Source organism: Balaenoptera musculus, chromosome 6 (assembly GCF_009873245.2).
Source record: "Balaenoptera musculus isolate JJ_BM4_2016_0621 chromosome 6, mBalMus1.pri.v3, whole genome shotgun sequence".
NCBI lineage: Eukaryota > Metazoa > Chordata > Mammalia > Artiodactyla > Balaenopteridae > Balaenoptera > Balaenoptera musculus.
In genome coordinates, this window is record NC_045790.1 from 50,195,490 (window position 1) to 50,220,510 (window position 25,021).

Below are 25,021 nucleotides of genomic sequence, written 5' to 3' on the forward strand. Positions count from 1 at the left end.
CTTCGCGTCTACGCGAGGGCCCTCTCCAGTTGCGGCGAGCGGGGGCCACTCCTCATCGCGGTGCGCGGGCCTCTCACCATCGCGGCCCCTCCTGCTGCGGAGCACAGGCTCCAGACGCGCAGGCTCAGTAGTTGTGGCTCACGGGCCCAGTCGCTCCGCGGCATGTGGGATCCTTCCAGACCAGGGCTCGAACCCGTGTCCCCCGCACCGGCAGGCAGACTCTCAACCGCCGCGCCACCAGGGAAGCCCCTATTTTATATATAGTAGTGTGTATGTGTCAATCCCAATCTACCAATTTATCCCTCCCCCACTTTACCGCCTGGTAACCATAAGTTTATTTTCTACATCTGTAACTCTGTTTCTGTTTTGTAGATAAGTTCATTTGTACCTTTTTTTTTAGATTCCACTTTTATAAGCGATATATGATATTTGTCTTTGTCTGACTTCACTCAGTATAACAATCTCTAGGTCTGTCCATGTTGCTGCAGATGGCATTATTTTGTTCTTTTTTATGGTTAATATTCCATTGTATACATGTACCACATCTTCTTTATCCATTCCTCTGTTGTTGGACACTTAGGTTGCTTCCACGTCCTGGCTATCGTAAATAGTGCTGCAGTGAACATTGAGGTGCATGTATCTCTTGTTGGTGGGCATGTAAGCTGGTACAGCCACTATGGAGAACAGTATGGAGTTTCCTTAAAAAACTTAAAATAGAGCTACCATATATACGATCCAGCAATCCCACTCCTGGGCATATATCCAGAGAAAGCATAATGTTTTTTGATTTTTGTTTGCTTTGGGGAATTTCATTAGCCAGGAAGAAGTTCATAGATATTTAAAAAATCCTACCTAGTAAACACTTAGATTTGGGGGACATCTAAATAAAAATTAAATAACTTCATCCAAAAGTCAATTCTCAGTGTTTCACTTTCTTGATAAGAACTAAATCCTGTAAGAATGCTATGAGGTAAAGAAATACAGTGTATTATTGCATGTCAGGGTGTACGTTTCAAACAAGGCATTTTTCAGTTTTGCATTAAGAGCTCCTTGCTGCTTCTAAGTATTCTACTTCCCAGATTGGGAAATGGGAGCTACACTTTCTTGAACCCAGTCCACTTGCTTGTAACTTTTCAGAGTTTTAAAGGAACCAAGGCTGAGTCCTTTCTGCAGTCTGCCGTTTCTTTTATTCATTTCTCGTTGATTCAGAGTTTCACGTTACCCTCTCCAATTGGTCCAAACCCTTTCTACTCTCTGTTGGTCCTTGATTTCTTCCTGTCCTGTCTCTCTTAGCAAGTGCCCTCATCTTTCCTGAGATGGTCATGTCCTTTGTGTAGCTATCATTTATTGAGCATTTACTATGTGTTAAGCACTCTGTTAGGCCCTGGATTACCAAAGATAGATAAAACTCTCTTACTTTCAACAAGTGAAAAGCTTAATGGGGGAGATGGATAGTAAATTGGCTTTCTACAATGAGCACTTTTGAGAGATATATATTTTAGCCACAGAATTTTTTTCTCTTCTTACCCTGGTTTCTGAGAAAAAAATTTTTCTTCTCCCTTCAAGGGTACCCTTTTCATTTGTGCTCTTGATCGCATTCTCTCCTAGAACCCTTTTTTTAAAATCATTTTCCCTCTGGCTTAGATTTTCAGTATCCTTTTCTCCCCTGGCTTTGTCCCCTTTGTCTGTGATACTTTTTCTTCCCTGTTGTGAGAAACAAGCAATCGACACACTAACACACTTCTCCCAGGCCCTGCAAACTCTCAGACCACCTTTCTCTTACTTTACTTGCTTTCTTTGCAGAATTTCTCCATAGAATGTTTGCTCTTTTCTGCCTCCTTGTCTTTGTACTTTGCTTACTTCTTCACTTATTTCCAGTCTAGATCCTCTAACTTCTATACCTATCTGCCCACTAAGACATCTCTCTTACGACACAAAATATAATTATAAAATATCGCAACCACAAATATATATAAGGAATGGGATAGTGAACACCCATTTATTGAAGCTTAAGAACTAATAAGGTACAAATACATCTGAAGCCCTGGGTTAACATCCCAATTACATTGTAGCCACTGCCATTTCCTCTATCCAATACCTGCCCTCCCATCCTCAAGCAGGATTCTGATTTTGGTATTTATCGTTCCCATGCATTTTGTTTTGCTCTTATTATATTTACTAGTACTTATTACTGTACTTGGTTTTACTACACTCTAAATGTAGCATTGTTTCTTAGAGGATTTAAAACTCTCTAAACTCTGACTTCTCTTGCCACTGAGAACACTGGACAATCACAGTGCCCCTGTTCATGCTGCTCCTTCTGTCTTCTCCCACAGTAACTGGGTATCCCCCAAGATGCTAACTTTGGCCACTTTCTTTTACCTATCGTGTCACTTCTCTATTGATGATTCTCAGATCCAATAACTACAGTGTCAACCTATTTTCTGAATGTTTCTAGTTGCCTAGTCACCAGCATGACCTACTGTTTTCTCAAACTGAGCTTACTGTATATGCCCACCAACTCGTTCGTTCCCATGTCTGTTGAGAGCGCTACCAGTTTCCTGTGCTCAGAATATCAGAGCTGTAGTGTCATCTTCGGCTCTTCTCATTTGTTACACACATCAGTCATTCTTGTCCCCTGGATTTTATCTCCATGTTGTATCTTGCTCTTTTTTCCCCAGCCCTATGACCTGTAGTCTTTTTCCCCAGATTGTTATAACAGCTATCCTAATTGGTATCTTTGCTTCTGTCTTTTCACACTTCAGTCCGTCCGTCATGCTGTTGCCAGATAAATCCTCTTCAAGTACAGTAATGATCATACTGTGCTGCTGTTGAGAAGCTTTCAGCAGTCTTGACTGTTGAAGGATAACAGGATAAATAGCAACTCTTCCTAGTGACATACAGGACCCTTCCCATTATAATAGTTCCCACTGACCAGTCTACCCCTTTCATTCATCATCGCTCTACACAGATTTCACCTTAACGTTCTAGTCCAACTGGACCACTTCTTTAGGGTGTCTCCTTTCCATTGGCCTCGGTACTCTGATTCAATTTTTGACAGCTCTCACTTCTCTACTTTTTTTTTTTTTTTTTTAATTTTTTGGCTGTGCCATGTGGCATGTGGGATCTTAGTTCCCCGACCAGGTATCAAACCCACATCCCCTGCGTTGCAAGTGCAGAATCTCAATCACTGGACCACCAGGGAAGTCCAATGGACCACTTCTTTAGGAAAATTATCAGTTCTTAAGTTCCAGTGCAAATGCTGCTTCTGCTTAGAAACTTTCTCTTCCCATACCAGCTGGAAGGGATCTCCTTTTCTTATGTCCTATACAGTTTGGCTGCTACCTCTACTTATCACGTTGTTTTATTAAGGTTGTTTTTGTACATGGCTTATCTGTACTAGATTATAGATCTGGCTTATCTGTACTAGATTGTATCTGGCTTATCTGTACTAGATTGTAAACTTCTCATGAGCAGGGACTATGTTTTAACTTTCGTGTTCCCCACACCTTCTTGTAGTTGGCAAGTAGGGCTTTGATCAGCATTCCCTAACAGTGGCTAAAAGTGCTTAGTTTAAAATATGTCTTTATAACACATGGAAGAAGAGGGAGCTAGAAACTGAGCTAGTCAGGGCAAAAGTGTATACCTTAACAATCAGCAAATTATTCACTTCTTCCCACTTTGTTACTTCCATTCTCTCCAGGACTTATTTAATGGTGGGCTGCTGTCAGCCTTAGAGACGATTAACTCTTAAAAAGTGTTTAGGTGGTCAGAGGAGTGGATTTGCAATTGTTTTTGTTTTTGTTTTTTGATCTGTTTTAATGTACTCAGTGTCTCCAAATAATACTGTCTTGCAGAGTAGGTGTAATTTCCTCCCCAGTCTCTCAACAGGCATGCCTAGCACCCACTCCAAATAGCCACAGTCACAAGTCAGAGGATAGGCTTAATGAGCAGGGCGGGCAGGCACCTTTCAGGATCCCCTGTTGTGGGGTTGATGCTGCTCGAGTTGAGGTACGTTTCAGCCTCTTGGATGCACTCCCGTCCTGGCACCGCCTAGGGAAGGCGTCTCTCACCTAAATATTGTCTTCCTCCCTTGTACTGTCTTTCACACTCATCCCCATTTTGTGAAACTCAGGTATTTGCTGGATTCCTCACACTTATTACCTTTAAAGAAATCATTGCAAGCAGTACATTTAGTGGCGGTTAACGTGAATGATTTTTGACTCTGATAAAGTGTCTGCCTTCTTCTGCCCCTTCTCTTTTCTCTCCCACTCCCCCCTTAGTTTTTCTTTTCCCTCCCTTTTTTCTTTCTTTTACATAGTTCTAATTTATTGTTTTCACTGTTTTTACTAGCAGTACCATTCACAGTAGCAGTAGTAAACTTTTAGAACCGAAGTATAACATGAATACAGAAAAGTGTACAAATCGTAAGGGTATACGGCTTGGTGAATATTTACAAAGCGATCATACCCAGAACCACCAATGAGATGGAGATACAGGACATCACCTGGACCTCAGCAGCTTTCCTTGTGCCTCTTGTAGTCACTACTCCCCACCGAAGGTCATCACTATTCAGAACTAAGTTACTCATTAATTCTTCCTATTTTTAATATGCTGGTAATGAGTTTTTGGCATCTTCTGAGTTCCTTAATTTTGAAAACAATCTTCAGGTTTATTCAAATTTGCTTTCAACATTTTTTTCATTTAAATAAGTATATATAGCTATATATAGCCATATATATATATATATATATATAGCCATATATATATATATATGAAATAGCCTCTGTGGTTTTCCGAAGATTATGAAACTTCACATATACTAGTATTTCACTTTTTAAACTTATTTTTTAAGTTTGTGAATTTCATTTAAGAGGGTACCATCAGCAGAGCTGCTTTTCTCTGTGACAGATCTAAAAGCAGTGTTGGATTAACTGGGTGCCTACGAATCTCAATCTTCCTTCCCGACAGTAATTTGAACTATTATTATGATAAGTTCACTGGGGCTGCAAGTTTCTTGGGTCTGCAGACTTTAGAAGGAAGTAAATAGAGAAATTAGCACTATCTTTACAGTCCTTGTAGCTCTTTATGGTCATACAAAACTAATTGCCTGCTGTACGCTCCCCAGCCTGTTTTTTGATGCTCATTTAAGGAAACACGTTACTGGTTGTTTTCCTCTAGACTTTCTCATAAAACATGAACTTTACATTATGGTAGAAAGAAGCCATTGTCACTGTTCATAGCTGAGAAAAGATGAATAAAGTCACTTTTCTGTCTTTAAGCCAAAACAGGGTAGGTAAAATATTTCATTTTTTTTTTTTGGAGGCTTGAGATTCATGCCAACCTCAGATGCTTTTGCATCTGCAAATGTCCTGATTCTAAGGATTCATCATTTCCCTAATATTTTATAAACTACCTCATCTACCACACCCTACCCAAGTTCTCTTTATTTAAAATTTTTTTTTATAGCGTATCAAGGGATTATGGCATTTGGATATATCCCTGAAAACACATCCTTGATGTCTTTCTCTGAAATTGAGGCCCTGATTAGGCTGTCAGCAGATGCTGTATCTCATTGATTGTGCCAGTTGGTACAGAGACAAGTGTCAACCAGAGCGGTTTCTCCCTTTTGCCACAGAATGATGAAGTGTTCAGGTAGTATTTGCTTACGGGGGATGCTCCTGCCACTGATGAAAGTGATTTAAATCTCTGTCCTATTCAAGCTTAATTTTAGGAGGCCTGTTTTCCCCATAGTCTGAGATCACATTATGATGTTTTCAGTGCACAAGCTTCTCCCTCAGTGTAGCTGATCAATTTTTTTGGTACAGCAGTTATTATTGTTGTTATTTTTTGGTTATGTGCTCTCATGTGGTATTCCTGTGAGTAAACACTAGAGCATTTAGTACCCATGATGCTTTGGCAAAAAACAAACTAACCAAAAACCAAAGGTATGCCTGCGTTTCTTGTCCCCTGAAATCCTCAAGCTATTCTGGCTGAGGTTTCTATATGTTGACATGCCCAGCGCAGGCTGCCAGAGCTGTCTGGAGAAGGTGTAGTTGTAAACAGTTGTAAATTGTAACATGTACAATTTTAACACAGACTCTCGTAGAGGAGAGAGAGGGGCCAGTGATTGAGACTGGCAATCCAAGGGGACAACACCATTCTTTTCCTCCTTCATTTGAATCTATAAAGATCCTTAACTGCATTTTGAATTGGTTAATCCATGAGCTGTCAGCCCAAATTTATGTCCCAGAATTTTAGAGAATAAGCAATAGGATTGATGTCTCCAAAGAGGAAGATTTATAGAAGAATACAGGTGCATAGTTCAGTCCATTCATACACAAGCGGGCACAGGGTTAGATTCAGTAGTTGGCGGCATGCATCATCTTTTTAATCTGGATTAAAGGCGGCTGCGTTCAGGTGTGCCTAGATCATCTGGTAAATTGAGACACGAATGAGAATTGTTAACTAAGAAAAGTTTTCCGGTTTCCTTAAAATTTAAATGCAGGGATCCAACTAGTAGAATCCAAAAATTTTCTTCAAGATCATCAGACTTTGCTTCTGTAGAACAATTGGCGGTTGAAAGAGGGGTACTTCAACTCTTACAAGGCTGGTAATGGAAGGAAATTAGGAGCCAGTGGAGAGTGGGAGATGTAGGTGTGATAGGTGAATCTCCTTCAAGGGTAGAGATGTGTTCATATCTGGACTCTATCTTAAAAGCTGCTTTTTAATCTCTCTTCCTTCCTTTCCCCCAAAACATGCAGGCAGAGTAGAGTAATAGTTCATCTTTTTGTATGTTTCTTTTGGGGGGGAGGGGTGAATTTTCACTGTCTTTGCATCAAATGACCTATATGACTCAAGGGAAAACAGGCAGCTTAGATTATGATATAATTATTCACAAAGGGGAAACCTCAGTGGAAATTATTGTTTTTATGTTTTCTCTATTCTTTATAGTGAGTCAAAGAATTTTCCCCCTTAGCCTCACATAGAAAATGAAACTTTACACAATAAAAAGTAGGGATGGCAGGTCTCAAAGGGGAAAAAGGTTGCTGTCAACTTTTTTTCTCTGGAATATGGAAATTTGGGTGGATTATCTGTTCAGAGGAGGTTTCCTTTATTAATTCTTTTTCCTTTTTACACTTAAGACATCTGTTAACATTTCACACAGCCCAACAGATGTTGCAAAGCAAGTCCCATACTTTGTTCTCAAGAAAAATGACTTTTCCTCAATTGGTTCCCCCCACCTCTGTGACTGGGCCCAGCCTGCTGCTTCTGCATAATTTGCATATATTAAGTTATATACCTTAATGCCATACGAATTTGTAGCTTCAGCATTCTTTTTATACTGTAAAGTGTGATTTGATTAGAAACTAGTTTACATGTTGAGAGGTCATAACATTTAAAAAACCTCCGTTGAGAATGGCAGCCTAATTCCACAGATAGGATTGGATAGCCAATTATTGAATATTTTTCTCTATAAAATATGTGAAGTACAAAAGCTTGAGTTGTTTTGCCACAAGGAAGTGCTGATTGTCATGCGATGTGGAGCGTCATTTTTATTATTTTGGCAAGAACAGGGACAGTTTTGTCTTGACAAGCCATTAGATGAATACCAGCTTGTGTCACATGAAAAACCACTGATCTTTAACCCAGCTCTGTACTTAACCAAGCCTTGAAAATGAATAGTGAATAAAAGAAGAGCAAAGGCCAGTTTACTGTCATTACAGATTACAGAATCTGTTAACAGCTGCTGAACTGAACCCAGGGAATTACAGGTATTGTTCCGTGAACCAGCAGAAGTCCTAGAGATGCTTGTTAAACTGTGTATATAAATTGTACATTTATTTGATATTTGCTTAGGATTTACATTGTTGGAAACATAGCTAGAAAAAAGGAAAATCCTTGACTAATTTCTCAGTGTACTAAATGTATGCCTCTATCACAAAACCATATATATTTATATAAAACTATCTCAATGAGGCTTCCTTACCTCCACTTATGGAACTTATTTTAAGAAAGCAATGTGCCTTTAAAGGAATTATAATAAGTATCAAAAAGAAAAGAAAAAGTATGCAATCCCCCCCCAAAAAAAACAACCCACATACAAACACGCAAAATAAAATCCTTTGCTCATTTGTTTCTTCAAGGTGTTCATTGTGGCTAATATCTGCACCAACATGTGATTTTTTTTTTTTTTTTAATGGAGGGAAAAACCTAACCCACCTCAATACCCAAATATTGAAAAGATCAGTAACATTTACAACAGTCAGTTGTGGGAATTATTGCTTACAGAGCTAACAAAAAAGAACACACTTTCTTACCCTGCTGGTGGAATTGCATTGTGCCTCCCTGTAGTCTTGTTATCCCACACTAACTGAAATGCAAATTCTTTGCAACTAATTGGATCTCATTGAGGGTACATGCACAGTATGTAGTTATATGCAAAAAGGTTTTTAAGAATAAAATTTCTCTGTAATGACAACTTTTGATTATGATCTGAGACATTGGTATCTATAGTATAGATACCAATAGACTATAGATACCAATAGACTATTCTTTGTAGAATATCTATATCTATATATATCTAACTTTTTTACAGATTACTCAAAAACATGAGCTTTGAAATGCTTAGTAGAGTACCAGCTCAAAAGTTAGGGGGAAAATGTTTATTTACAGCAATCTATAAATTGGATTTTATTAAAGTCCTACGAAAATAAAGATTTTTTTTTTTTAATTTAGAATTTAGTATCTTAGAGCCAGTACACTGAAGTCATGTTAATAGTGTAATCCTTCTCTTGGAACGTTTTAAATGTGAAAACATCATAAACATCAGAAATCACTTCCAAAAGCTGTTGTCTTTTTGTTTTTTCCTTCCATTCTCCAATCTGTTTTAACACTGTAAACTTCATTTGAGTTTCTTACTTTTGTGTAAGTGTATTTCTGCTACATGTTGTGGTGAGGTGGAGGTATTCACATTCCCATAATATCTTTAATAACTTGGGTGCCATTTAGACCTAGCTGGTGTACTTCTTCTTCCCATGGTCCATCTCTCACTATCAGTAAGGGTGGGAAAGCCAACACATAGCCTTTAGGATTTGTGATCTTTAAGTGGAAATACATGGAATCAGGAGAGCAGAAAGACAATTACTGTGTAAGTGATGCCTGCTTCTACTCCCCTAGTTTTAAGTAATTTTAATACAAATGATTCCAGACAGTTATTCTACAATCTGCAGACTATATAGCCAGTGGACAAACTCAAAAGTCATCTTTGTACCTTGTGGGTATATATTTTTTGTACCTGTGTCCTTAAAATGATACAGGTGTCCTGCTTGCTAGACAGAAGATTATCCTAAGACCGAGGACTCTGCATGCTGTGTTTATATGTGGAAATGAGTGGCAAGTTTTAGAGGAGTCAAATTTGTATTTTGAAAACTGGATTTAAAGATGAATGTTTGAAACTTAAAATCTGCAAAGCACAGCATGTGTATATGCTTGAGGTTTTTGTTTTAGTTGACTCGTTCATTCGTTTCTTGCTAACTCTGGGTTAATTGTTGTCTCATTGTAATAAAGCTTGTCTTCTTTGTAGACTATTCTTACACACAAGTTAAAATTTTGTTTGATCAAATCCATTTAGCAAGTGCAGAATTGCATGGTAGAGTTGTAGGTAAGAAAAAAATTTTTTTAAACCATAGAAAGATACCTTGGTGCTTTTGAGGCTTGTGCCTTGGCAGTAATGTGCCAGATACACGTTACACTGTAGACCTGTTTCATCTGGAGCAACCCAAGCTTTGCTCTCTGAAAGAGCTCAGTTTGCCTACTCTGGGTAGCATTTTGTCAGACGACTGCTGGCCAGGCAGACTAGATTTGGATGTATTAGCTAGTCAGCCTAATAATCCTGTACAGACTGTATTGATTTTCTAGGAGAGAGTTTATGAACTAAATAAACTTGGGGTTGGTGTCTTAATAAACTGCTTCTATCAGTCTGTCACATTTAGTTATGGAGCTGTGCAGTTTAGGGGGAAAAAAGGCTAATTCTGTTACAGATTGTTCACAGCAGGGTCTCCAAATTAGCCCTTTGTTTTGTAATGCCACCTTGCTTGGGCTCGCTTTGAGCACATTTCTCAGTTTTGCCCTAATGAGTTGCAACACTGATAATGTGGCTGATGATCTTTCATTGATTTCACTATCACTTGCTTGTCTGGTAATTGATCCGTTGCTGAGCCTCTAGTTAATTATATCGGCTTTGACATGGCCCAGTCCACGGGGAATTTCAAGTCTTGCAGAATAACAGTTTTAATAAAAGAGTCTATTACTGCAGGTGCTTGCTGCTGCATGCCAGTTGATTTTTGTGGTGTGTGTGTGTGTGTGTGTGTGTGGTTGGTGAGGAGGGGATACCTGGGAAAGGAGAGGACCACAGGACTGAGAGAAAGGAAGGGTGGGGGCTGGAAGAAGAGGAAGAGGGAGTGAAGGAGAGAAGAAGGAAGGAGGGGGAGCTGAGAGGGTGAAAGCAGGAGAGCCAGAGGCACGCTAGAGAGAACACGCAGGCAAAGCGATACAACAGAGCCTGCAAGGAGCGAGGAGGAAGCTTGCTATTGACAGTGTCCTTAAGCCTCCCACAAATAACAGCCATTAGTGGGAAGGTCAGGCGCTGAGCATGCAGCTTGACTGAGGCACTGAGTGCCACTTCAGAAATCAAGAGGCTAGCAAATTTTAGAGGGAGTTTAAGTGGGTAATAGCTAGCTGTAAAGGTACAGTCACTGTTGACAATTGACTCACAGGGTCTTTTTCCTGCCTCCCCCCCCCCCCCCCAAGAATATTTTTATTGACCACAGGTGGACTTAATATATTTTAAGGCAACAATTCTTCGGGTTCTTGTTTGTTTCTCTTCAGATATTGAATTTGCTGCTTTTGAGACTTGTTTTGTGCTTAATGGTGGTGAACCGGAGGGAAGTTTAACAGAAAAGCTTTCAGGAGATGTCGGTTCTAGAGGGGAAGGCACATTTGTGTCAACACAGTGCACGTTTTCTCATCTTTTCTCATTGTCCACTAATGACACCGAGCTGCCATTGAAGCTCTTTTCTGTTTCTTTTGTTGTTTCAGAGAGTAAGGTTTATTGTTATTCTTGAGTTAAGAAAGAAGGAGAGTGGTACATTTGTCCTCGGTATTTGTAGGTGGTTGAAGATTAATGTGCCTTACGTTTTAAGTTTAGGAAGTATGGCTTTTTCCTGCTGACTACTTTTATGAGATGACATGAATTTAGCTTTCCATTTTGGAGTTACTGCTTAGGTACAGTGCGTTTTGTTCAGTTCTGCTTTTCCATAAATAAGGTAGATAAATATGATCTAATAAATAGATGTTTTGTTTTAAACCTGGTTTAATTAAAAATATGACACGCTATCGAGGTTATATTTCATCAGGCCAGAAAACATTATAGAATTTTCCATGGAGATCTTGAATGAAAAATGGAGTTTTTATATTAATTACTTTTTACCTGAAATGGGACAGGCTTTTTTTCTTCATCTTTTTCTTTTTCATGATTTGAAAGGATATTGTAGAGGCTTCATCCAGGAACTTTAACAAAGGATTTTTTTCCCTACTTTTGAGCTTTAAGAAAAGGTACTTTTTTCCTTTCCCATTCAGTTTCTTATTGTTCAACATCCAATTGAGTAATTAACGCCCTGAGGGAACTGGGTAGTAAATAGTGTGTATTTATTTTGCAGATGTTTATTGTGCATCTTCTATGTTCAAAAAACTGCTAGGTTTATTTATTTACCTTTTAGAGTGTAAGGTCACGTCTCTATGTATATTATTTTCTCTAGAAGTTTATATGTGGTTATAAATAGCCCAGCACATACTATATGACTTTTAGGAGCTAACATTTAGACAACACCTAAGCCAACTTCACATTCTCTTATAGCTGAATATTTTTCTTTCTTCCAGTGTATTAGGGAAAAAAATGTTTTTAAGCCTAGCCGTTTACAAATGTTAAAGCAAAGACTGATGTCAGATATTGCATGCTATACCCGAAAGCATTGTTGGGAAAAATTCCCTGGGAAGGGCCCCAGTCTCTCCTTGCCCCGTGGACCGTCCCTGATCATGGTGCTGCTTGGAGTGTGCATAAGTGCGTATCTCTCTATCCGTGTGTCTGGAGAGGGGTTAGTGCAGGGTGTCATTTAGTGCCTGACAGTGGAACAGTGCAGTTGACTCTTAGCTCTGCTATCCAATGACATGCAGTAGCTGAGAGTTTGAAGCTGATGGTTGGGTCTCCAGTGCTGCCTGCACACCTGACAGGCAGCTGTTAAACCGAGCAAAGGCAAGCTCGGGGAGTCACAATCTATGCATAAATGATAGGGGTATCTGTGCAGAAGGTGCGAAAGAAGCTCTGACCCCCTCCTTCCCCCAAATCTCCCCCTTCCCCAGTGAAATGCACAGTTCAGCCAGCTTCTTAACTACACTACACTCCTGCTACTGGCTGCCAAGAGGCTCAAAAAATCCACCTTCACTTTTCAGTCAGAAGAGGCAGAAGTGGATGTGAGAGAAAGAGAGACACAGAGAGACAGAGAGCCAAAGAGGGCAAGAGACTTGACTTTAAGAGACTGCTGTACTGACAACTCCATGCAGTTCGGAACCAGAACGACTCCGGCTGAACCAGGGTTCATGGGGACATGGCAAAACGCTGATACTAACCTCTTATTCAGAATGTCCCAACAGGTAAGTTACTTTCATTTTTTTTTTTTTTTTTTTAAAGGAAACCTTGAATTGTTATGTGCACTTTTGTTTCTGGTATTTTCCTTACTAAACATTTTTGAATTTTGATCACTTCGTAGTTGGGTTCTGTTATGTCATAACTGTGTTATTGGAACGTGCAGGGTTACTTCACGGCTTCCCTAAGGGCTACTTACAAGAAAAGGGGGGAAAGGATACCGAAGTAAAAGAAAGCAAAGGCATCTGTGGCAAAGTTTCACAGTCCAGCCTGGGTCCTGGGTCAGGGGAAGACTTCATTTATTTCTTTGTTTTCTGTTAAAAATTAAAAACAACAACAAACACCCCCCCCCCCATGTTATCTTTCTATCTGTATTAATCACTTCATCCAAGTGGCTGCTGTCTCGGAGTAGGTTTACCAACCCCACAGCCATAAAATGCAGGGGCCCCTCGGCCCTGCCCGACGGACTTCCCGGGGCTGGAAGCGGCTCGATTCCGACCCGGCCCGGGAGAGGAGGCTGCGCAAGAGCCGCTGGCAGCGCCGAGGGGCGCGGGCGGAGGCGGCGTGTGTGGCGGGCTGAGCCACCGGCGGTCCCACTTCCTCCGTGCCGCCGCCGCTGCCGCCTCCTCCGCGCTCGCCCTTCGCTCCCGCAGCGCCCGCTCGGCTCCCGCCCGCTCGCCCGCCCGCCCTCCGGCCGACGCACTCACACTCGGGCAGCCTCGGCGTCCTCCCCAGAGCCGTCCTCGGGCTGGCCGGCTGCGCCGCCGCTGGCTCTGCGGGGAGAGCCGACGTGTCCGCGCGAGGCCGCCGGCGACTGCTCATTAATCAGCGGAGTCCGCGGCTCGTACCACGTACCGTGCGCTCGGTGGTACCTACGCGCCCCGCGCGCCCGGCTCCTCTTGCACAATCACTGGCTTTGCGGCTCCGAGGGGGAGCGAGGGGGAGAGGAAGCGAAGGGAAACAACCCAGAAACTTTCATCTTGGACTGTGCTCAAGCGAGGGAGGGAAGTTCCCTGGTGCCTCCCTCCCAGACACGTCTTTTCAAAAGCCTCCACCAGCAAGAGTTAGTATGATATTACTCTCCGCACAGCACGAAAGTATTACTGACGAGTTCACTGGGATTTTAAGTAGATGGAGGCCGTTAGAAAACGGAGAGTGCTCCGCTCATTTAAAAAAAATACTGCAGCTGCGTTCTTTTTTAAAAAACCTATTTTGTTTGTAGGACTTCATGAGAACTAAATACTTTATTCACTTAATTCGATTTTTAAAGTATTGGTAACGAAGGAAAGAAAGCAGTTTGCCAGGCTGGAGACTACCGCAAGTTTAGAAATACATCTGCGAAAGATAGTGCAGAGAGCCAGGGCTTTGCAGCATTTAGCTGGCGAACAGCTGTTATCACACAGTTCTAGATAGGATAAATGCATTTGAATAAGGTGTATTTTGACATATCCTGTAGAGGGACCCTGATTACTGCTGATACAGTAAGCTGGGATTTAAATGCAATCAACACAAACCCAATATGCAACTCTTTATGTGCAATTTCCCATTCTTGCAAGTTAAAAAGTTCATTTCCTCCCAGAGATAGTCCTTGGAGTTGCCGAGTGCTTTGAGAGGTGTATTTCTGAGGCACGTCCCTGCCTGGGTGGCTCTTTTCGTGGTTGGAACACAGAGTGTGTTTTCACTGACCTTAGGACCAAATAACTTGTTCTGGCACTTTAAAAATTAGATGTCATCTTCAGGGTTTTCTTGAGTTAGTGGAGGTCGTGGGTATGTGTGTGTGTGTGTGTGTGTGTGTGTGTGTGTTTTGAAAGGGAAGATTGGTTTAGGTCTCCCTCTAGCTAGAAAAGAGTTAATAAAACCAGATAGAGATAATGATCAATTGATAAATGGCTATTGAACCACATAGATGGTGTTAGATTGCTTCTTTGGCACTAGCCCATTTCCAAGTAGATTTGAATCTAAGGAGACTTTAAGTCGTGGAAAACATTTTAGCTAAAAAACAAATAAAAGTAAATTATATAAATGATGGATCAAAGTTAGGAAAATAAATTGAAATCGCTCAGAGACAGAAACTTGTACAGCTAAGCCATTATGATGTCTTTGATCCAGCTGTTTCACTCTGTGGGTGTATAAAAATCTCTTGTGTGTGTACCTATGTGCATGTATGTGTGAAAGTGAACATCAGTGATTATATGAAAAGAGTAGAAATATAGGGGAGTAATTTATGCATTATGGGTGCTGTATGAAACTGTATAATATTAATTATAGTACTTACTAAACAGAGTAGTACGATAAAGGGAGAAAATCACAATTTAAAAAAGTGTAGTGATTTCACTATATTTTATATATTTTCTTTATTTTTTGGTTTTGAAGTAATTGGCGACTCCCCTCCCCCTCTTTTTTTCTCCTGTCCTGGTTATTAAATGCTTAACCTCCTCTGCATTTTTGGAAAGCATGTGAAAGAGAGTATGAGTTTACATGTTTTTTTTTTCTCCTTTAGGATGACATTTTAGTTTGTATAAATATTGTGTAAACTTAAATTGAAACTGTGTAAATCTAAAAATATATGTGCTGTGCATGTTTAATATGTTTATTTTCCTGACCTATAGTTCATCAGCAATGCTGATTCAGAGAGAGAGTGTGTGTGTGTGTGTGTGTGTGTGTGTATGTGTGTATGTGCCAGAGCAAGGAAGATATCTCGCGAAGCCAACAGTTTCAAGGAATACTAGTCTCAGTATACACCTTAAGCCAGCTTTTGTCTTACTGCAGGTAAAAGTTTGTCCAGTTTAATCAAGTCTGCAGAATTTTGTATTTCTAAGGCATAGAGATGTTTTTTCTGTATTATGATTATTTTAATTTCTAAGAAAAAATTGACTTAGCTCATGAAATGAATACAATTTATTGGGCATATTTTTTATTTCAAAGTTTTCTGTAATAAGAAAAACTGTAGGATTTACCTGATCGTTTCTTTAAATATTAGAAAAGACTGACTAGCAGGTTTTAAAACTGAGTTACAGAGAATTCACCATCCGTAGTATCTAACTACAGCAAAACTTGAGTGGGAAATAGCTCATGAATACTGAAATTTAATATTCTAGGGTTGTATCTTCTATGGGTAATTTAGGAAGTAGGGTTATGAAAATCTTTGTCTTTTGTTTTGTATAAGCAAAGTTAGATCTGCTAATATGTAAATCTTCAGTCTGTGTAATTCTAACAAAAAAGATACAGTCTGAAGCCAATTTAGATTTGGTGGAACTAAGTCTGTTCCCCTAAACTTTGAGATATGACAATCTGACTGCATTTTCCTGCCTCTCTACATTTTTCTCCTGTATTTGAGTATGATGTTTTCGAAAGGGATAATATTTTTCCATACAGACAGATATTTGGTAACCTTAAAGGGCATGACTCTTGACTTTTGTAAAGGGAGTTCTTCTTTGGGTCACTTTGATCAGTGACAGGTCGAGAATAACCAGAAACCCTTTGCTCATCTTCTCTGTTCATCTCCTAGAGTCCAGAATGTTATTTTGCCCATTTTAACCTCACAAAGTACTGTTAAAAGCACAAAATCAGGCCTGCTTTTGGAAGTTGTTGTTGATGTTTTTAATCAGACTTTAAATGGCGATTTTTCGATTTCTGTAAACCTTTTGTGCATGTGAAAGAATAGCAAATAAAATTTTTGTAGCTACCTCAAGGGATGCAACAGTCTAACATATTTTGAAATCTTTTCAGAAATGAAACCATAGCAGGTAAAGGGCTAGAGCCCACACTTTTACACATTACTAGAGGCATTTACCTTTTATTATTAGTGAGGTATATTTAACCTGTTTCAAATAAAATGTGGATCCCTTAATAAGGTCTCTTTTCAGACTCGAGTGAAATACTAAGTTAGAATTATAAATGACTCTGTGCATCATTATGTAGTAATTTAGGATTCACCCAATGATGTAACAAAATTAACAACATAATTTCATTGTGAAACTGTGTCTTGTTAAAGAACAACTGTCTGACATTATCCTACAGTTGCTTTATTTAACTTCATGCAAATATTATTAGTAGTGACATTTTTCTATTGTGCATTAGATTGTCTCATTAGCATGATGTGTTAGTTATCACCAGAGAAATCATTTCCTAGATAGGTGAGGGGCAAACCAAGAAAGCTAAAAATTAAATCAGTGATTTACATTAATACCAGAGCGTCTGCTCACCAGAGATAGGACAGAGTCAAGCAAACTTTCTCACTAGTATAAAATCTAGCCCATTTCAGAGAAATGATAAATAAAATATATTGTCAGAAACATATAATAACATTGCTGGAATCCATTTAAAAGCAGGTTTGAAATGAATTTTTCTCCCAGTAGTCTTTTAGTTCTTTCTATTCATGTAGGCAAACACAGTTTCCGTTGGTTGAATCTATATTTTCAAGTGGAAATGGTGGTTTTGTCTGACTTCCTACCTGCCCCCTCTCCCCGGCCAAATAATTTGAATGTTTATTCATTAACAGTTTAAAAGGCACATAGACAGTGTTTCTTACAAGTCAGATGCCTAACTGTATATCGTGGTTTGATTCTTCTTTCTAGTTTGTACAATACATTTTTATTCTAAACTCTATCCCACTCGTGCAGCCGTCCCGTCCCTTTTAACAGAGGATGTATATTCTTATTTAACCAGAGACCTGAGTAAAGCAGCTGATAGTTAATGGTCTTTGAAAATGACTTTCACTGCCAGGCATCATGCCTCCCTAGGTTTCTGCACTTTTCCTCCTCCCTTTTTACTCCCCTTCTTACAGTCGGTGTGTTTTGGTAATCACATCTTACTAAAAAAAGATTAAATTGACCAAACTTACGGTCCTGATGCTAAAATAAATATTTATATGATATTAGGAGGCATGTAATTTCAGCTTGTTGAATTGGTAGGCTGCTACCTCCAATTTAGTTCCCCTCTCTAATTTGAGTGATAACGTGTTTTATTTTGAAGTCTTAACTGTAGACATATGTTCACATATAATTCTTATCATCCATTCTTATAATGTAACACTAAAATAGGAATATGTGGATAATTGTTAAAATACAAATTATAGCCTAGAGACAGGTACGTGTGCTGGCCTATGCTTTGTAAGTCTACGTATAACACGAAGACTTCACTTAACAGGTACTGTCTAATTTGTCATGCAAGGGAGGGGAAAGTAGTTGGCCTTATCTGTGGTGTTTACATACGTGTAAAAGCCGATCAGGCACAAACATATTCTCAGATGTGTATGTGGTATATATTGGTATATATTAAAAATCTGTGCACAAATTTCAAGTTTATTTTCACCACGATACATTAAGTGACTTGGAACATAGTAGGTGATCATTTTGAAATTACTTTTCTCACATTTCTGTCATCTGCACCCTGGGACTGTGTGTGTGTGTAATTTGTAAAGCCTTTTGCTAAGGTGAGTCAAGTAACCACAGTCGAAAAATCAATCCCTAAAGGTGCAGCTATCTTATCTCTATAATTGTAGGTATTTTTTATAATTGCATTTATGAGTGTATCTGAACACTCACTGATAAATTCTGTTGTTCATGCGTGGCTTTATGGAAATCTGATTAATGGAGTGACAGGACAGATTTGGGCTCCCACAGCAGCACATCCTCCCACTCTGTGTCAGGGTTAAGAGCCGCGGCAAATCCTCCCTAACTAATTAGATGCTGAGTAAGGCATCTCGGAGAAGTTGGGGCAAAAGTGAATGGGTCACAGCCAAAGCAGGATTGCAAGGACTCCAGTGATAGTGAAAGCATTCAAGTTTGCCAGGTCGTTGTGACACGGGGAGCTGATTCCAAAGGAACGGGCTGTTACAGATAGTGAGCTGGCGTCATCCACTTCAGCGAAAAACAAGAATTCTAGTGCTTCTCTCTCCCCACCTTATATATGCCTGACACACACTTAAAAGTTAGATTGGGCACCTGCCTTCATCAGTCTGCAAAGCTTTCCACAGGACTTTCCCTATAAACATGAATAGCTAATGACTCTGTACAGCCTAAGAGGTATTTTCTGAACTTGGGATGCTTGATTAGAATATACATACACACACACACACACATATGTATGTATGTATCAAAAGGAATGAGACAAGAAACTGGAATTTGCTTTTAGCTTGTGTCCACAATTTGAATCATTGTGTTGGAAATGAACTAGGAGTTAACTCCTTTTTTTCCCACGGAATATTGTCAGGGAACTTCGTGGTAGCAGGGAGAAGAGAGTGAATCGTGGGGTGACTTTTTCAGTGAGAGAAATTTTTTCTGGGACTCCCTGCTTGTTACTCTCCAAAGAACATGGAATGTAATGGTTCCAAGATTTCCTTTCATGTGAGGTTTGGAGCCTGGGTTGTTCTGTGCGTGGAATGAATTCTTCACCATGTGAAAATCCTCTTGTCCCTCTCGTGGTATGTTTTTGCCGCTACACAACTACCCTTTTCCAGGCCTTGGTCAGAGAGAAGATTGTTTGGGGATCATAGGAAATGATTGATCTCATCCCTGTCTGCCAAAGCTGATGCCATTTTTATTTCCCAAAAAGCAGCTGGCTTCCACATTTTGCTTGGTGATCCTCGTCTACTTAAGGACCAGGGAGAGAAGGAGGAAGGGAGTCAAAAACCCTTTCAAGGAACTTCAACATCTATTTTTAAGCTTTAGAGAAATAAGGGAAAAGAGGCATAATTCAGGCATAGCAGCCTTTCTATCCTGACATACAAGCAAGACATTGTGTAGAAGAAGGAGTTTTTTCCTGTAAGATACAATTGTAAACAGGCAAAAAAAATAAGATGAAAAACTTTCTGAACAACTCAAGCTCCAGGAAGTTTTAATATGTACAGATGACGTCCGGAGAATGATGCCTGGGGCGGTGACATCCGAGGTACCCCCATCTCCTCACTGAGCATGACCTGTACTGCCTTCTCCCTCCCCAGTTTTAAAAGAAATTTAGAGACTAGGAAAAATAAAACTATTGATTCTTTTTTAATTTGTACATTCCCTGTAGGAAGCCTAGCAAATTTCATAGTGTACATTCAAACCCTAAGGTGAAAAATTTATGACTAGAGTTCTTTTGCGTGAGGGCGGTGTGCGGTGTTGTTCTGTTCAAATGCTCTGGGTAGCATTTCATGCCACAGAGTCAGAGATCAGGAGAAGAGAGGAAGAGCTGTATCATTTCTTCATCCACAGAGCCTTTCTTAATGGGAATGCTTGTGGAGAAACAATGCATTATTCAAACTGGCTAACGTAGAAATCAAATTCTCAGCTTATTAATCATCATTCCAATTAAAAAAAAGAATTGATCCTTTAACAACAAAATAATATCCTTTTGTTTTTCTTTAATTAAGCTCATCAGTTTTTCATTTCTGTTAAGAAAATGAAAATCTTGAACAGTAGGAAGTTACTCATTGTAGCACGGATTCTCTTGAGCATATCTGACATCTTATTTACTCAGTATTTTTAGACTGCAGTGTTATTTTGCTGCTGTCTTCAGGGTTTGTGTGTTGTTGAGAAGGGGATGCTTTAAGTCTGTTGGGTTGGCGGCCATTTACTTAATGACCTAAATACCTAAATACATGGTTAGGCTGTTCTTTCTTCCTATTTCCGTTCCCATAGACCTAATTTCTTACTTTATTTTCCTTTCCCCTCTTTTTTCTTTTTCTGGATTTCTCCTTACTTTCACTGGGTCTATTTGCCCTAATATAAAGGAATTAAAAGGCAGTACCTCGCTCTGGCAGAGGGATGGGAAAGAGGTGCCACCCTCAGATGTGGTCCTCATTGTGGAGGTGCTGACAGGAGAACTGTCCTGAGTTCTGCTCTGTAAGGGTTCTCTAAGTCTGGGCGTGATAAAAACGTGTTACCAAGGGCCCAGGCTTATCATTCAAAGGCGCTGAAAGGCAATTCAGTTGGATCCTTCACCATGTAAGAAGGTACTTAGCTGAATAGCGATTTTGCTTTTCTCTTTTTCTTTTTTTTTTAAAGTAATTCTTGGCTTTATCATTTTGTGCAGTTAGACTTACATCTGCGCAAGAGAGCATTTTGTTAGAAGGAAAACGTGTAAAGTTTTCCATCAATAGGTTGAAGGTATGACTCTTTGAGACAAACTGAAGTTAATGAGAGTTAACTGGAACATTTAAAAAAAAGGAATCGAAGTCGTGGCAGGGCTGATATTAATGGGTGACATTATAAATTGAAATTGAAAACATGCAGTATACATAACACAATGAGGAGGATTCACTACTGTTTTGTATTTAATAAATTTTAACTCATTGTCCTACACAGCTGAGAGACTGTTAAAATGGACAAGATTAGAAAATATTCTACATGGGAAAGACACAGCTTCCAGTCCTGGACCTGCTGTGCTTTTGTGTGACTGTCATGAATTTTTCAACTTTATTAAGATGTCTTTTAGTGGCTATTTGTTTTCTAGACAGTTCTTCAGGACTCATACTTGATGATCAGAGTACCTGAACTGGGAGTTTAAAAAGAAAAATTTCAGGATAATGAATATTTTACATGCCGAAAATAATTACTTTCAGCTGGCTTAACATAATAACACAGCTAATATTAAAATGAGAACGTCCATCACTAGGGTTTTAAAAATGTTTTTTTTTTTTCTTCCATTAAAATTTAAGCAAGAAAGATTTCATTGACTTAAATCATTAGGATGGCTATTTGGGGCACCTAATCAGGCATAGGTAAAGAAAGCTGCCCACTCCTGTGCCCTCTGCCAATGCTGGAGGGCAGTGGACATGACTGGGAGGCCACTTGCAAGAAATGGAACAGTAATTATACGCTGAGCATATTCATGAAGTCGCCTCCTTGTTGACCTCATGTCAGAACATAACTCAAGAGTCAGGTAGGTTATTTGTGGCTCTATCTAATGTTGCTTTTCTTTTATTCTTTTTTTTTTTTTTTTTTTTAGGTATAAATATTACAGTACCAGAAAGAACCAAAACCAAAGCCCTGCTCTAGACTTTGTGGAAAGACTTACTGTCTTGCTATGGAAAAAATCTGAAACCCCACAATGTCACGTGGTAGTGCATTTGTATGTGGTACACAGACAGGCAGGAAGTGTACACCTGTCCTTTGGTTGGTTGTAGGAATTAAGTGATTCATTTCTAGGTTTGTTGAGGTTTTGGCAGTGGCTGCCTCAAATGCAATGAGTGTATGGATAGCTCACCCTAAAAAGGAATTCCCCATGTTAGGAATGTCATTTTAAATTTATTTATTTATTTATTTTTGGCTGTGTTGGGTCTTCGTTTCTGTGCGAGGGCTTTCTCTAGTTGCGGCAAGGGGGGGCCACTCTTCATCGCGGTGCGCGGGCCTCTCACTATCGCGGCCTCTCTTGTTGCGGAGCACAGGCTCCAGACGCGCAGGCTCAGTAGTTGTGGCTCACGGGCCCAGCTGCTCCGCGGCATGTGGGATCTTCCCAGACCAGGGCTCGAACCCGTGTCCCCTGCATTGGCAGGCAGAGTCTCAACCACTGCGCCACCAGGGAAGCCCAGGAATGTCATTTTAATGATTCCTTACTTTGTAGCCTTTTTGCTCCCTGAGGGTAGCTTTCTGGGGAAGCTCAGTGTCATTCATTGGGAAATAGCTTGATTGATTCTTACTTTGTGAATTGCCATTTTCAACCAGTGAAAAACTGCAGCTATCCTCAAATGAGTTAGAACTAAACTGAGATGGAGATACCAAGATTAGACTCTGACTTGAACTGCAGACATCTCATCATTTCCTTTCCCAACCACTTTTTTGTTTTCTTGGACAACTTTGGAAAGTAACCAGGGACTGAATAAATCTTAAAATATCTTACCAACCCTATTGTCTGTTAAACAGAGTTCCTTGTGAAAAAGAATTTTTCCATTTTGACTCTTTTTTTGACGTTTATTATAAATGAAGTAGGGAAGGGATCGAGAGAGAAGTCCAACATCTGGGAGAGCTTGTTTCAGTAGCCAGCATGGGAGCCCGAACCCTGGCTTCATACAGGTGAGATGTGTTATGGGAATAAAGGCCTTGTGCATTTAATGAACCCCGCCTGCCTGTCAGCTTGGTTTTTCTTGCACCATTGTTGTTCACATAAGAAAAAAAGAGTGTTCACAGCCTGTGGTGAGATTAGAGTAATGAAAATGAAGTGTTAAGCTGTCGATAGCAAGCACATCTCATATACTGCTTCCTGGGCCACATTCATGCTTGTATAATATATTCCAGGTTTTCTCATGACCGGAGAAGCTTGGATGCTCATTATATTAAAAACACCCTTTTGGTTAAAAGTGAGAAGTGCTAATTTTTACTTGTGCAAATAACTATTTTTAATAACTTCTTTGTAAACCAACTGCTGCCTGCCTTCTGAGTATGCTGATGACCCCCTGTTCTTTGTGTGCCGGTATGCCGGTACTTTTGGTCTCTCTCTCTCTTTCTATCTCTCTCTCTCTCTTTCTATCTCTCTCTCTCTCTCTCTTTTTAAAACAAATGTAGAATGTTGAAATGAGCCTCAGTGTAAGCCTAGTTTTAGATACCCTTTCCTAGAAATCAGTGATTCATAGAAAGAAGTGAATGTAATACCTTCATCCCCATAGAATATAGATTAAATAATATTAAACATTCATTATCTCATGCTTTATTTTTTATCTTAACACAATAAAGTGCAAACAAAAATAAACGAAATCAGGAGTCTTCTAGAACTGTTTTATGTATTTGCAGTCAGCTGCCATGTGAACCTGAGGAGAAAATTTTAAAACTTTGGTCATCATGGATGGGAATTAGCTGTGTTTTTCCATAAAATTCCCCTTTCTAAAATGTTATAGTAGATAAAATCAACATGAATGTGGTGAATTATATCAATACTTTTCCTAGAACTCTTGTTTTAATTTTTGTTTTTTACCATTTTACTCATTAGTCATTTGAGAAATTTAAAATTTTTTATAAAGTGATACTCTTAAAGAAGAAAGAGAATATGTTTAGTCTTAGATTATACCAAGATGTTTTAAAGAAAATAATGTGAACCGTTACATGCATGCTATCCCACGGGGTCATCTCTTTAAGAAGCACCTTAAGAGATGGTTTCAAAAGAAGTGTAAAAGGGGTGGGGAGAGGTACATTAATAATTGGGTTGCAGGTGTCTGCTTCTAATTGCTCAAATTTCAAACATAATGGATGTTAAGGAAGAATGCTTCCCAAAAGGAGTATATCACATTGTTGTTCAGCTATCGGGCCTAAGACTATTTATGGAGCTCATACTTACGGCATTTTCTCTTTTCCTAGTCAACTGGGTGTTAAGGAATGCAGTATGATCATTATGATTTTGTGAACTGTTTACTTAAAGTTGTTCAAGTTGTTAAGAATCAAGAGATTTGGGGGATTAAAGTTTGATTGTGAAGTAAATTTGGCATGTGTTCAAGGGTTACTTTCTTAAGGTTAAACTGGAAGAAAAATGCCTGTCTGTTAGGAAGGAAACACCTAATTGAAAAATAATCTTTGAAGAATGCGGGCCAACGATGAAACATAATTTGCAAACACTCTCCTAAAGTTGATTTACATTTTTTTTCTTTTTAATAAGTTGGAATATGGCTGGTCATAGCATATTTAGTGCATTCTGAGCCATACAGTACAGCAGAGATAGCCTGTTGATATCCTTTGGTGAAGGGAAAAGATACTTTCCTCTGCTAAATAGGGTATTTCTAATTTGTTTGTGAACTCTGTTTATAGACAGAAGAACTATATTGTTGTGGTTCGTTGGAAATAGTGAAATAGAAAAGACTTTCTCCTTGCACTTGCTTCCAGTTAAGAAAAAAAGCAAATAGAAGTGCATGGTGACTTTGTCATAGACATCTGCTTTTAGGTAATAATCATTTTTAAAGAAATATGCCATGACTTTTGGGGTCATTTGAACCTGCAATAATGTCTATTTAATATAAGTATAAATGTCAGATTGCGGCATACATGTGGAGCCAGTAAAGATGAGTATTTGCTATGATAATATTCATGCATCCTAAATGTTGACTTTTAAAATTTACCTTGAAGATGTATTCTATTTTCATATTAGGGTCAGTTTTCACTTAAGTACATGATCGTTCAAGAAAGGAAGTGCAGAAGTGTTAACATGTGAAGGAACAAAATGGATGTAGATCTCAGTAATAGTTTGACCTGAGCACGTTTTCTGGGCTGCAGAGAAGAATGTGGTTGATTGAAAACTAGTGTAAATGTTTTGTTGAACCACTGTGTAAGACAAGATCATCAGTTTTGGATTTGCTTTACAAATTTTTTTAATTATGAAAAGGAGTTTGCTTTGCACTTGATGTTTGATTGAACA

The 25,021-nt window shown here is 39.3% G+C and overlaps 1 protein-coding gene across 8 annotated transcripts in view; it reads left to right on the forward strand.

Annotated features, from left to right (window-relative positions):
* BNC2 (basonuclin 2) overlaps nucleotides 1–25,021 on the forward strand; it is a 417,278-nt gene that overhangs the window by 116,829 nt on the left and 275,428 nt on the right. For 6 of the 8 annotated variants that reach the window (XM_036855921.1, XM_036855919.1, XM_036855927.1 and 3 more), the window contains exon 2: nucleotides 12,511–12,711. The exons of the other annotated variants lie outside the window; for them this stretch is intronic. In XM_036855921.1, the coding sequence (XP_036711816.1) occupies nucleotides 12,511–12,711 (201 nt within the window). The remainder of the gene's footprint in view (nucleotides 1–12,510; nucleotides 12,712–25,021) is intronic. 8 annotated transcript variants of the gene reach the window in all.